At 31.2% G+C, this 12,837-nt stretch overlaps 1 protein-coding gene across 2 annotated transcripts; it reads left to right on the forward strand.

The window, feature by feature from the left end:
• The first annotated feature begins 228 nt into the window (after positions 1–228).
• On the forward strand, positions 229–9,961 carry LOC123887166 (fasciclin-like arabinogalactan protein 4). Of its 2 annotated transcripts, XR_006801383.1 has the most exons (3): positions 229–429; positions 779–921; positions 9,874–9,961. XR_006801383.1 is itself a non-coding variant. In XM_045936453.1 (2 exons), exon 2 carries the CDS (start codon positions 961–963, stop codon positions 1,675–1,677), a length of 717 nt encoding a protein of 238 aa, XP_045792409.1. In that variant the 5' UTR covers positions 234–429; positions 779–960; the 3' UTR covers positions 1,678–1,890. The 2 variants fall into 2 exon arrangements, 1 of the variants encoding a protein (XP_045792409.1); XM_045936453.1 differs by lacking the exon at positions 9,874–9,961 and having other exon boundaries at positions 234–429; positions 779–1,890.
• The last annotated feature ends 2,876 nt before the right edge of the window (positions 9,962–12,837 follow it).

A 12,837-nucleotide genomic window follows, 5' to 3' on the forward strand; every position in this document is an offset into this window, starting at 1 on the left:
TATGAAAGGGCATTAATATCATAACAATAAACAGTTAGTGAAGTATCAATAAATTATTATATAAACTTAGAGGTTACAAAGTCTTCAACTTCTTTTTATAAACTTAGAGGTTACTATTTGAATTGGACTATCATTTTATTTGTAAAGTATTCACACAAGTAATTAAATTTGGAACTTTATAGCTTTATATTTTTTTTTTCCTTATTAGAAAGTGTTGAGAAAATTCCTTGTGGAATTCAAAGACCATCCCTTTTACTTTCTCTCTCACCTTTGACACGTATTTGAATACCAAACTTCTATATAACCACTAAGATAGACCCATCATTATTCATTTTTCATTAACAAGTTAGTGCTATCTCTTTTTCTCGGAGTAAGACTTCAATTCATAGCTCAAATATATACACTTCTCCATAAGCTATAACAACAAAGGTTTGAATTTTACCTACCCTTTTCTTTTAATCAAGTTTTTTCTTCATATAATTATAAACATATCCATTATATTTTTCCTTTTCAAAAAAATATGAACATATCCATTTAATTTCTTTGATTTTTATCAAAAAATAATTATTTTCTTTTTAATTAAAGTTGGCACCCAAAAATAAATAAATTAAGTTGCATTTCTCGACTGTTCTATTTCATATGTGATTTAAACATATTTTTGCATACTCTGATAATAAAAAGAAATGTGGTTATGATATTTTTGTATGGTTGTTAATGATTTTTGTATTGTGCTTTATTTATGGTTTGATTAATGGAGGTGTTTATGTAATTTGAACAGGATTAAAAAAAAAGGGTAGATTTCAATTTCATCAAAAGAATCGAAATTGGTGTGAATCAAAAGCTCTTGGGATTATCACTCTTTGGTCTATCATTCACTCTTCTTCTTGTAGTCCTTCAGTTGAGTTTTTTTTTTTTAAGTAGGTAGAATTTTTTCCATTTTAAATTTAGAATTTTTTAAATATGGCCTCTTCTTCAACCTTCACCCTTCCCATTTTTATTTTTATTTCCATGTTATTCTGCCCAGCACTGTCCGTCGCGTCTGGCCTCAATGTCAGTGAGGTCATGACGAAACAAACAGCGGCGGGGGCGGGGGACAGCCTACACGTAACTGCCGGAATCTTTTCGGATTTAAAACTTGATTTAGAATTAGAAGCACGTTCGGCGTTCACACTGTTTATTCCAGTGGACGCCGCCTTTACCGACCGGGTAAATTCTAAGCTTGATTCTATAAGTGTATCACTTTTATATATTTTGATGAAGGCACATGTCGTGAGACAGTACCTTCCTCCTGATTTCCTCCGGGCATTGAATACATTCTCCCCTCCCACCCTTGCAAGTGAAGCCATGGGGCTTTCCTTATACCATCTTAACATTTCGGTGGGTCAGACCTCTACGGTGATGATAAGAATGGGAGCTGTTGAAGCCGTAGTCAAGAACACGGTTTATTTCAAATCTCCCATTGCCATATATGCCATCTCAAAGGTTTTATTACCTGTTGAGATGTTTGGCAGCGGTGATGTTTCTCCCCCTCCTCCTCCTCCTCCTCCTCCACCTCCACCTCCTCCTCCTCCTCCCCCCCCTCCTCTCCGCTCAGGACAGCCTCCACAGCTTTCTCCTCAGATTGCTTTGGTGTTTTTTATTTTAGGTGTTTGTTATGTATTTTTTTTATTTGGTTGAGTGTTATGTTATGTATTTTTTTTGTGTGAATGTACAAATTTGAATTATATAAATGAAGTATTAAGTTTGTTCATTTAATTTGTTATTTAAGTTTGTTCATTACATAATAAACGTTACCTGTTTTATTCACAAAAATTGACTATTAAATATTGAAAATAACAAACATAAATATTCACAAAATTTGACTATTTTTTTGTCAAAAATAAAAGTAAACTGGACAATGACGAGGTCGTAATCAAACCACTTCTCCAAATTTGGACTTTACAAGCTAAGAATAATTTTTAAGCATTGAGACAATTAACACCGGTTCAGATTGTTTTAACATGACTTCAATAATTTTGACGTATGCTTCAAGTGGTTAAACAACAGTTGGAATTGAAATATAAGAACAAACCAAAGAAAATGATGCATCAAGTTATAAATGCAAATCTCGATTTTCATGTCTGCTACGGCGTTCTGTTTTATATAATACAAGATCTGCATTCAAAACGATGAACCTCCCTAATTATTAACTCCAAAAACAGCTATAACAAAATGACGAACTTTTGTAAGCACTCTTTTGTGATACCAATGTTTCTTAGTCAATTAAATTAATCTAAATTTCATGATCATTCAGTTGCCCTAAAAAGAGACAATATCTGTAAAGATTAGTTGGACATATTATTTGGTCCCCAGACAAGTTGTCTGTATTAGCTAAAAGTAAAAAAGGGGTTTGCATTTGATTTGAAGTTTGAGAGCGAGTTCAGTTAATAGGATTTTGAGATGCCTAACATTGTCCTTTCCGTAGCAATATTGATATATGTCTATATCACCTTTCTCTTGCACTTAAAGACATGTCAAAATCATATAGGTGTGGGTGGGTGGATTATTACATTTCTATGATAAAGTAGTACTAGTCACTAAAATTACCAAAGATTAATGTTTCTCAAAAATATGGTATGCATGTGTGATGTGTCCAATTGGTTAGTAGTTAGATGCTAGTTACTATACAAAACAAAACAAAACAAATGACATAACATTTTGAGCAATAAAAATAGAGGTCCGTGATGATCATCCAAAGGTCACGTCACGAGTCACGACACGAAACCAATGCGAGTGTGTGAGTGACCTCATAGTATTGGAATAAGAAGATATGGTTGTTGGTGCTCATAATTATGGTACGTTTGGTCAATTTTTTGTTAGGTGCTTTAAAAGTTGTTTTAAAAATTAAACAAAAAGTAACATATGATTGGTTTGAGTGGGAATAAGATATGGGTACTTTAAGTATGATTACGACTTTGATCTGATTATTAGGTTTGAGTGGTACCAGGTTTGGCACTTTAAAGCATCATTATATAATACAAGTGAAGTCATATAATACAATTTTGTTGTTGTGAATTCTAGTTCTAATAGATATTCTTTTTATATATTGTAATAGATATTCTTTTTTTAGATGATATGCTTAAAAATAGGAACAAAACAAATTATAGATAAAAAAAATAGAACAATCTATCCATAAAAATAAGAAAAAAGAAATTATAGAAAGTTTAGTTAATTAAAAAAAGTTATAGAATAAAAAAAATACTCTATAAAAAAAACGTAAACAATATTTTTCATCAAAATAAAGAAAAGAAACATAAACAATTTTTTTTTATAAACAAAAAAAAAATATTACTACAAAGTTTTCTCCTAACCATATAATAAAGTTAATTAGTATCAAACTTAGTAAATTGCCCTAAATATTACTAATAAAATTTCTAATTTTTTATTAAAAATACACACGGGACCATTATTTGTTACTGAAATATAAAAAACTGAATAAATAAGTTTACAAGAAATAATTAACACAATATTTCCACTTATATTTTAACAATATTATATAACAAAATTTTTAATTTTTAATTTTAAATAAATTTTTTACATTAATATTAGTGACAAACTCAAATATCGTTTTCTTTCAAAAAAAACTCAAATATCGCATAAAAGTCAATGGACCATCTTTAAACTAGTTTTTTAATAAAAAAATTATAAATTTAATTAGGAATATTTAGGATAATTACAATTGTGCTATTATTTTTTTTTAAAAAAAAACTAACTTTGTCATACCAACTTTTAAACTACCATTCTTTCATACTAGAAATAAACCTGTGCGTTGCACGGGCTCGATTAAAATGCACATTTAAAATATTTTCATAAATGAAAAATAATAATTATGATAAGTATCATTATATATAATTAAATGATAGATAATATTTTAAAATATAGTGAAATAGATAGGTTTAATATTAGTTTATATTAAAAATAAGAGGGTTATTTAGAAATATGAAATTTTGTATTGGTTTATATAATTGATTTTTTATTTTTATATATATTTTAGCTCAAAAATATATTTTAAAGACAATTAATATAGTTTTTAATGATCTCTTATAATATTCCGTTAAAAAAAATGATCTCTTATATTATTTATAAGTGTGAAAAGATGTATTATATTGTATCTTAATTGTGTAATTTTAAATTAATTTTTTTATGGGTCTCATTAGTGCACTCGCAAGTTGTTTTGTTTTTTTATTTTGGTATATTTTTTATTCTTTTCAATAAGAATTATAGCAGCAGTCATCCTTGCTAAAAATATTGTTAATGAGAAAGAAAAAACCAAACTCAACTTATTGAATGTGATTTATATATATATGGGTTTTCTAACTTAGACCCTAGTTAGGTCTAAGTTAGCAAGGTGCACCTTTTCAATTGGACCAAAATACCTATTCTTTTTAATTAATTAACCAAAATACCCATTAATAGACGCGGATCCAGTGTCGCGCGCGTACCGAAAGACCATGGTTACAGACCGTTGATTTCCATCAGACAGCCAAGATCTGATCTCATCAAGACTGTCTGATCAATCCGACAGCCCAGATCATCCTGATCCATTAGATTCCAGCGCGTGCGCCACACTGGATTATACCCTGGAGAGAGAAAAATTTGCTTTTTAAACGTAGGACACGTGTCACACAATGGTTGGCTGGACGTGATTTTTGTTCATTTAATACTTTGAACTCAATTATTTCGTTGTAAATTAATTTTTTATTTTTTTTTTTATACCAAAATTCATAATTTTTTTTTTCTACAAATAGAGACTTGGTTCGTTTGATTTGGACACCGAAAAAAAAATGCAATTTTTCACTACCTTAATCTCATTTTTTGTCTACTAAATACGTTACTTGTGTGTTGTAATTTAACACGCACCACTCAACCAACTCACTGAAACCATTATACCAGGAAAATAGTAGATAATATTCTGGAACTTTTGGTATATTTTATGAAATTTTTGGAGACCCGAAACTATTTTTAGTTAATTAAATGAGATAAAACGGTAATTAAAAACTAATGTTTGCTTCTGAAACCATTTTACTGGTAGAATGGTTGCACATAGTTGTATTCTGAAACCATTTTACTGGTAGAATGGTTTCAATGAGTAATTTATTAATTGTGTTTGCTTCTGAAACCATTTATCTGGTACAATGGTTTCAGAGAGTTGTAATCTGAAACCATTTTGCTGGTAGAATGGTTTCAGTAAGTTGATTATTAGTTATTTGCTTCTGAAACCATTTAGCTTGTAGAATGGTTGCACATAGTTGTACTCTAAAACTATTTTACTGGTAGAATGGTTTCAGTGAGTAATTTATTAATTGTGTTTGCTTCTGAAACCATTTTGCTGATAGAATGGTTTCAGTGAGTAATTTATTTTTTATGCACTATTTGTGTAATTATTTTATATTATTGAGACATGTATATTATATAAATTTAAAAATAATTACGTACGATAATACTTAAATATTTTAATCTTTAAAAAATAAAATGAGATTGAACGTTGCAGGTTTGGACATAAAAATAAAATAAACACATTAATTATGAATATATGAATGAGTAAATGTTGCAAATAAAGTTCATTAAAAAATGTCTTTTACATTACCAAACAAGTTTTGCAAAGAAAAAAATAAATAAAGTTAAAAAAGTCTCCCAAAAAAAGAAGTAAAGTGAGTTCCTTTTAACTTCAACTCCAAGCACTTATTCCATAATCTTTAGTGTGGCATCTCCCTTCTTACTTTCACATGGGGTGGTGGATGCTTGATGTTATATTTGCAAAGAAATGGAGAAACATGCATATAAATGCAGGCATAATAATATGTCATCTTTTAAAAATAATGAGTCACTACTCACAAATGCATTTGTCCTCTCATCTACTTTTACTTATTATTTATTTTATTTTAAAACAAAAATAGTTCAAAGAGATAAATTGATGATGGGCCAAATAGGAGAGATAACACACAAAGAAACTATAAGAATACATCAATAATGCAACTAGGATTCATAGGATTTCTTTAGTATATTGTTTTCAAAAAAGGACTACTTTAGAACGACGGGACTATAATTGATTATCGTCATTGTTCAATTGATTCAATGAAATGGTTAACAAATAAAAAGTAAAATATGTTGAATATTTTGGATTTACTTTAATTATTTATTTAAAATATAATTAAAAGTGTATAATATCAAATACAATTACTTGTCATGTTTAATATAAGGCTTAATGTTGAACGGGCCTTGATGGGTTGGGCCGTTCTTTTTAGTCAGCCTATTGAGAGGTCCCTGCCTCCACTGATGAGTATATATTCTAGTCATCCCATTAAGTTAAATACACGGGAAAACATAACACGCATAACCTCTCATCAGTGAGAGGTAGAAGTACCTCCTCAACCTTTCCTCAGTTTCAATCAATGGTGGATTCATCCGCTGTCATTCAAGGTACACAATTCCTTTCTTTGATCTATTTAATTCAAAGTAGATATGCTATAATCATGTATCTATGATCTAGTGTATGTGCATTGGAGACATGCATGCATGAATGATACTAGTTGATCGAGTATGTGCATTGGAGACATGTATGTGCATTGGAGACATGCATGCATGAATGATACTAGTGGATCATTTTTTTGATGCATGTATGTGCATGTGACCATTTTTTTTTTGAACTGCATGTGACCATTTTTGTGTTTAAACTAATGGATATATGTCCTACACAATTATTGGGCAGTACGTGATTTTCTTTGATGAATGATAGTCGTGAATGTTTTGAAATTGGGGGTACATGAACAATTATTGATTAGTCAAAAAAAGTGATCAAATAACATACATATTATGTTACTTAGTTGTATCATATTCTGTTTAAATTACAAAATAATTAATTACCTCATTCAAACACACTCTAAATTTATCTTTAATAATATACTTTATAAAGTTCATTCATTTTTGTAACAAAAAATATATATTTCATTCATTTAAAAAAATCTTCAAATTTATCAGCTAAACAATAAAATTTACATGAAGAAACTTTAATTACTCTTTTTTTTTCTTCTGATCCATAGAACAAAAAATGGCTAGGAGTGGGAGAGCATATTACAATGCAAGTTCACATAGAACAAACGGTAAAAAGAACCTAGATAATGGACCAATAATACAACGGCACGAGTTCCTTCACCACTAATTATAAAGTATTAAACACTTTTACAAAGGAAAGAATACAAAGTGGAATGAATCATATGTGGCATATTATTCATGTTATATTGAAAAAGTATTTTCTATTCTCTATAGAATTATTGTTACATACTTGGATGTGAATCTCTCTTTTATGACTACTTTCCTGACCACAACATTCACCATTTCCTTTTTCTTTTTCACCCTCATCTTAAAGTCAAATATCCAAACTAATAAAATAGTTTCTATGGTGGAAAATTATTACATATGCCTTCGGGTTATCATGGAGAGTGGACCGAAGGTTGAATTATTTTTTATCTTTTTTCTTAATATTGCATACAGTTCTCATTCACTTCCTAATTCACTTTTTTATTTATTTATTTATTTATTTATATATATATATATATATATATATATATATATATATATATATATATATATATATATATATATATATATATATATATATATATATATAATTTTCACCTTCTAGTCTAGTTTCTAATTTGTTGTTTATCTCAACTTTGTTATTGGTTTTAAGAATTTAGTAAAATAAAATTTTAAAAATAATATATTTACAAAAGCTAGAATGGATATTATTAATAAAAAGTTATTTTGCACAAAACTCAATCAAACTGTTGTAAAAAATTTGTGAGAAAATAAAAGAGTTGATCAAGTAATCTCTATCTTTCTTCGCAGGACTCACACTTTTTAATATTGAAATATTGTAATATAGAGTTTTTTTACCAAAGTAATATAAAGTTATTGATAGATAATATTAAATTATTCAAGCGTGAGGAGGGGAGTGAGAGAGTAAAGCATGGCTCATAGTAGAGCATAGTAGAGCTGTCAAAACGGGCGGCCGGCAAATTTCGTGCCGGTCCGGTTGGGCTTCGTTGGGCCGGGCTAAAAAGTTCGGATTAAAAATGGGCTACTAAAATTAGTGTCCGAGCCCGGCCCGGTACGGGTAGTCAGACTTTCGGGCTGGCCCGGTTTTTTTAAATTTTTTCTTTATACTTCTAGTGCTCAAACTCAACTATACAAAATAACATTAATAATTCTCGCGCGTCCTATTTTTTACTCATCCGATATATATATATAATAATTCTCGCGCGCCGAATTTTTACTCATCCCCTATCTACGAGTTTCTCGCGCGCCCGATTTATACTCATTCACTACCTAGGAGTTTCTCGCGCCCTATTTCTACGCATCCGCTACTTACGAGTTTCTCGCGCGTCATATTTTTACTCATCCGCTACCTAGGACTTTCTCGCGCGCCCTATTTTTACTCATCTGCTACGTACGAGTTTCTCGCATGCCCTATTTTTATTCATCCACTACGTACGACTTTCTCGCGCGCCCTATTTTTACTCATCTACTACCTACGAGTTTCTCGCGCCCTATTTTTACGCATCCGCTACTTACGAGTTTCTCGCGCGTCATATTTTTACTCATCAGCTACCCACGACTTTCTCGCGCGCCCTATTTTTACTCATCCGCTACGTACGAGTTTCTTGCGCGCCCTATTTTTATTCATCCCCTACGTACGAGTTTCTCGCGAGGCCTATTTTTACTCATCTGCTACCTACGAGTTTCTTGGGTGCCCTATTTTTACCCATATGCTACTTAAGTAGCGGACGATGTTTTATAATTTATATTACAAACTAATTTCAAATCATCCAAAACAAATTATTTATATTTATATTTTATTTTTTTTAATTTTAATTTTTTCGGCTTGCAGGCCGCCCGCGCCCCATTCGGGCTAGCTATATTTTAATCGAGCTTTGTCGGACCGGGCTAAAAAATCCAGAAATAATTTGGGCTAGGATTTTCAAGACCCGAGTTCGAGAAAAAATCGAGCTTGGCAGGCGGGCCCATTTTGACAGCTCTAGCTCATATGTCATAACAATAAACAGTTAGTGAAGTATCAATAAATTAATAATGGACCCTACAAAAGGGACTAGCTCATAGTCATGGTCATGAATATGAAAGGGCATTAATGTCATAACAATAACCAGTTAGTGAAGTATCCATAAATTAATAATGGGACCATTTTGTAAATATTGTTATTATATAAACTTAGCGGTTACAAAGTCTTGGAAAACAAAGAGAGGAACAAACGAGAAGTGAAAAACAGAGTACTTGCTCTGTTTTTTCATTCTTTCTTTGTCAAAAAACCCAAATCTTCTTCTTTTCAAAGGTGCCCAGTTTCAAATTTGCTATCATTTTTGCACCCTTTATTCATTCTGATTCTTCTGCAAGTGGGTTTCTAAGGTTTTGTTCTAAAAACCATTTTTTGAACATGGGTTTTGGTTTCTAAGTTCAAAGTTTAAACAAGATTTGATCAAGTTACACTATGACCACTAATTAGATCTGAATGGTTGAAAATGGTTTTCTTTACTCCCTCACTCCCCTCCTCACCCTTGAATTCACCTATAAATACAACAGACGAACCATAAGTTTTCAAAAGATAGCATCGACATATCAGAGAACACACCACATCAATCAGCAGACGCAGAGAAAGAGAGAAAAATCAGAAAGCATAGCAAAAACCGCAAGGCAGCTCAAAAATCAGCAGACGCAGTAATTTATGAGGGGGCAAACAGTAATTTAGAATCACACGGGGCGATCTACACACAGTAATTCGTAATTCTTCTTCCTTCAGTCGAGTTTTTTTTTAAGTAGGTAGAAGTTTTTCCATTTTAAATTTAGAATCTTCTAAATATGGCCTCTTCTCCAACCTTCACCCTTCCCATTTTTAATTTTATTTCCATGTTATTCTGCCCAGCACCGTCCGTCGCCTCTGGCCTCAATGTCAGTGAGGTTATGACGAAACAAACAGCGGTGGGGCGGAGGACAGCCTAAACATAGCTGCCGGAATCTTTTCGGCGCTAAACCTTGATCTTGAATTAGAAGCACGTTCCGCGTTCACACTATTTTATTCCAGTGGACGTTATGAGGAAGGTACTGTCTCACGACATGTGCCTTCATCAAAATATATAAAAATGATACACTTATAGAATGGAGCTGAGAATTTACCTGGTCGGTAAAGGCGGCGTCCACTGGAATAAACAGTGTGAACGCCGAACGTGCTTCTAATTCTAGATCAAGGTTTAGCTCCGAAAAGATTCCGGCAGCTATGTGTAGGCTGTCCTCCACCCCCACCGCTGTTTGTTTCGTCATGACCTCACTGACATTGAGGTCAGACGCGACGGACGGTGCTGGGCAGAATAACATGGAAATAAAAATGGGAAGGGTGAAGGTTGGAGAAGAGGCCATATTTAGAAGATTCTAAATTTAAAATGTAAAAAAATTCTACCTACTTAAAAAAAACTCAACTGAAGGAAGAAGAATTACTGTGCATAGATCGCCTCGTGTGATTCTAATATTTCTTTTTTTCCCATAATATGGTGGTATATGTATTGTTAATTGATTGTACTCCAATTTAATGGTCTAAAGTATTTAAGCATGGGAGGATGGAGCCACAACATCATCATCACAAATAGTAGCACTATATTCCTATTTAGTTTCCAATAATGGTCGTACATATTTTTAATTGGAAATCAATAATTTTGAAAATAAAAAAAGAACGGTGAAGGACCATATTATATCAGTTTTGGTGTAAACACAAAATTGTAGTGAACAACTTATCATTTAGCAACTTTAATCTTTATTTACATTTTCATTATAGAACACAAAGAGTCACATCAAATAATTGTACATATGCAAAAACAGCCGGTTCTCAAACAAAGTGTACAAAATTTCCCTTTTTCACATAATAATTGAAATACACAATGAATTAATGGGTCCCCATCCCCACATAGGTGAAAATGAAAACATAAATAAATAAAACTAGCAAATAAATTTATGGAAGAGGTGCTAGACTCATAGTAGCAAATGAATTAAAACAACTGAAATCTATTTTATTTTCTCACAAATGTTTTACAACAGTTTGATTGAGTTTTGTGCAAAATAATCTTTTGTTAATAATACCCATTCTAGATTTTGTAAATATATTATTTTTAAAATTTTAATTTACTAAATTCTTAAAACCAATAACAATGTTGCAAATTGCCTTGAAAACATGGAAAACAGCAAAAGCTGCTGTTTTGATGCCCCGGGTGAAAATTTCAGTAGAAATGAAGCTGACATTCTGTTTTCGTGCCTCATGGCGAAAAGTCTGTGCCCTAGGTGGAAATCTGCGCCCAGGCGGAAAAGTTGCGCCCCGGGCGGAAAAACATGGAGTGTTATATATACATGTCACGTTTGCGATGTCAAGTATTGTGCCTATAGAACTCACTATTTTGGTAAGGGATATTTTGAACAAGGTTTGAGTGGTGTACGAAGCACGGACCATCTCTTCGGAATGAACAACAAGTTATACACTCTACAATAAATTGAGTCAGACAAGATTACTACGATCTAACTCTAACTCCAAGCTTCCAAAGTAACATTCAATTCTAAATGTAACATTTACTTGCAACCCATGACATAATACCAAAAATACAATTACAAAGGAGATAACCAAAAAGAACCAAACAACACAATAGCAAGCAACATACACACAACACACAAGACACGCAATCATACGATATTTTTTTTTTTCTTTTTCCCATAACAAACCTCTAATTTTAAAAAGAGCTAAAATTGACAAGATGGAAGAATCAAAATTTATTTCTTCTAAAAAAACACAGCAACAACAATAGCAAACAAAATAGGAAAAAAAACATGGACATGTTATTTTTATTCTATTTTTCAATGGAATAACTCTCACTTTATTTTTTAATAAAGTAGTAGAAATTACTATAACTAGGCCAATGATAAAAGAACTGATCAAGCAACCAAGTACAAGCAGAACACTTGAAATACAAGGGTTCACTCACACCACATTTTTTAAAAGTTATTTATTTTACGGGAAAAATTTTGTCACTTAATTAGAAAAAAAATGGTCTTCTTGTTTGATCAAATTGTTATTTTTTTTTAAAAAAAAAATTCTCAACTCTTTTCCTTAAAGCACACTTGAAAAGGAAACAAAAAAAAAAAATCAATCCAAATTACTTTATACTTTATCTGAGGCAGCTGGTGCTATTGTAGATGTAAGCTTTTTCCTTCATCTTTTATTCATTGTTTTACTGTTTTTTGTGGTTTTTATGTATCAACAATTATCTTTCATAGAGTCGATTAATGACAATATTGTAGAGAGAACTTTATGTCAAACATAATGAAAAATCGTACCTCGCTCTTGTAATCTATTCCACAATTTATTAGTATTGTTCTATGTTTTTTTTTTTTTTATTGATAGATAAAATAACAATAGTCTTTGAAAATTTACATGAAGAAGTTGAAGTTCGAACTCGGTTAAGATAGCACAAAGAACTAGATTGAGTTTAAGAAATTAACATCATAAATTTGCAAAATCTAGATTTGTATCAAACCCCGGTCAAGACAATTCTAATACACTTAGCACAACAAGAATTAGTTTGTGTTTAAGAAATTAAGATCATAATTCAGAAATTTGCAAAATCTAGATTTGTAGTAAACCTAACATATAGTATGTATTGGGTTCCATTAAAATCAAATAACATAGGCTGACAATTATTTTAATGATGTCTTGTCAATGAATGAATAAATCTTGCAATTAAGGATTAA

This window comes from Trifolium pratense, linkage group LG5 (assembly GCF_020283565.1).
Source record: "Trifolium pratense cultivar HEN17-A07 linkage group LG5, ARS_RC_1.1, whole genome shotgun sequence".
NCBI lineage: Eukaryota > Viridiplantae > Streptophyta > Magnoliopsida > Fabales > Fabaceae > Trifolium > Trifolium pratense.

Bases quoted from the DNA above. Each gene is read 5' to 3' on its own strand.
- LOC123887166 (XM_045936453.1), top strand. From the start codon at position 961: ATGGCCTCTTCTTCAACCTTCACCCTTCCCATTTTTATTTTTATTTCC.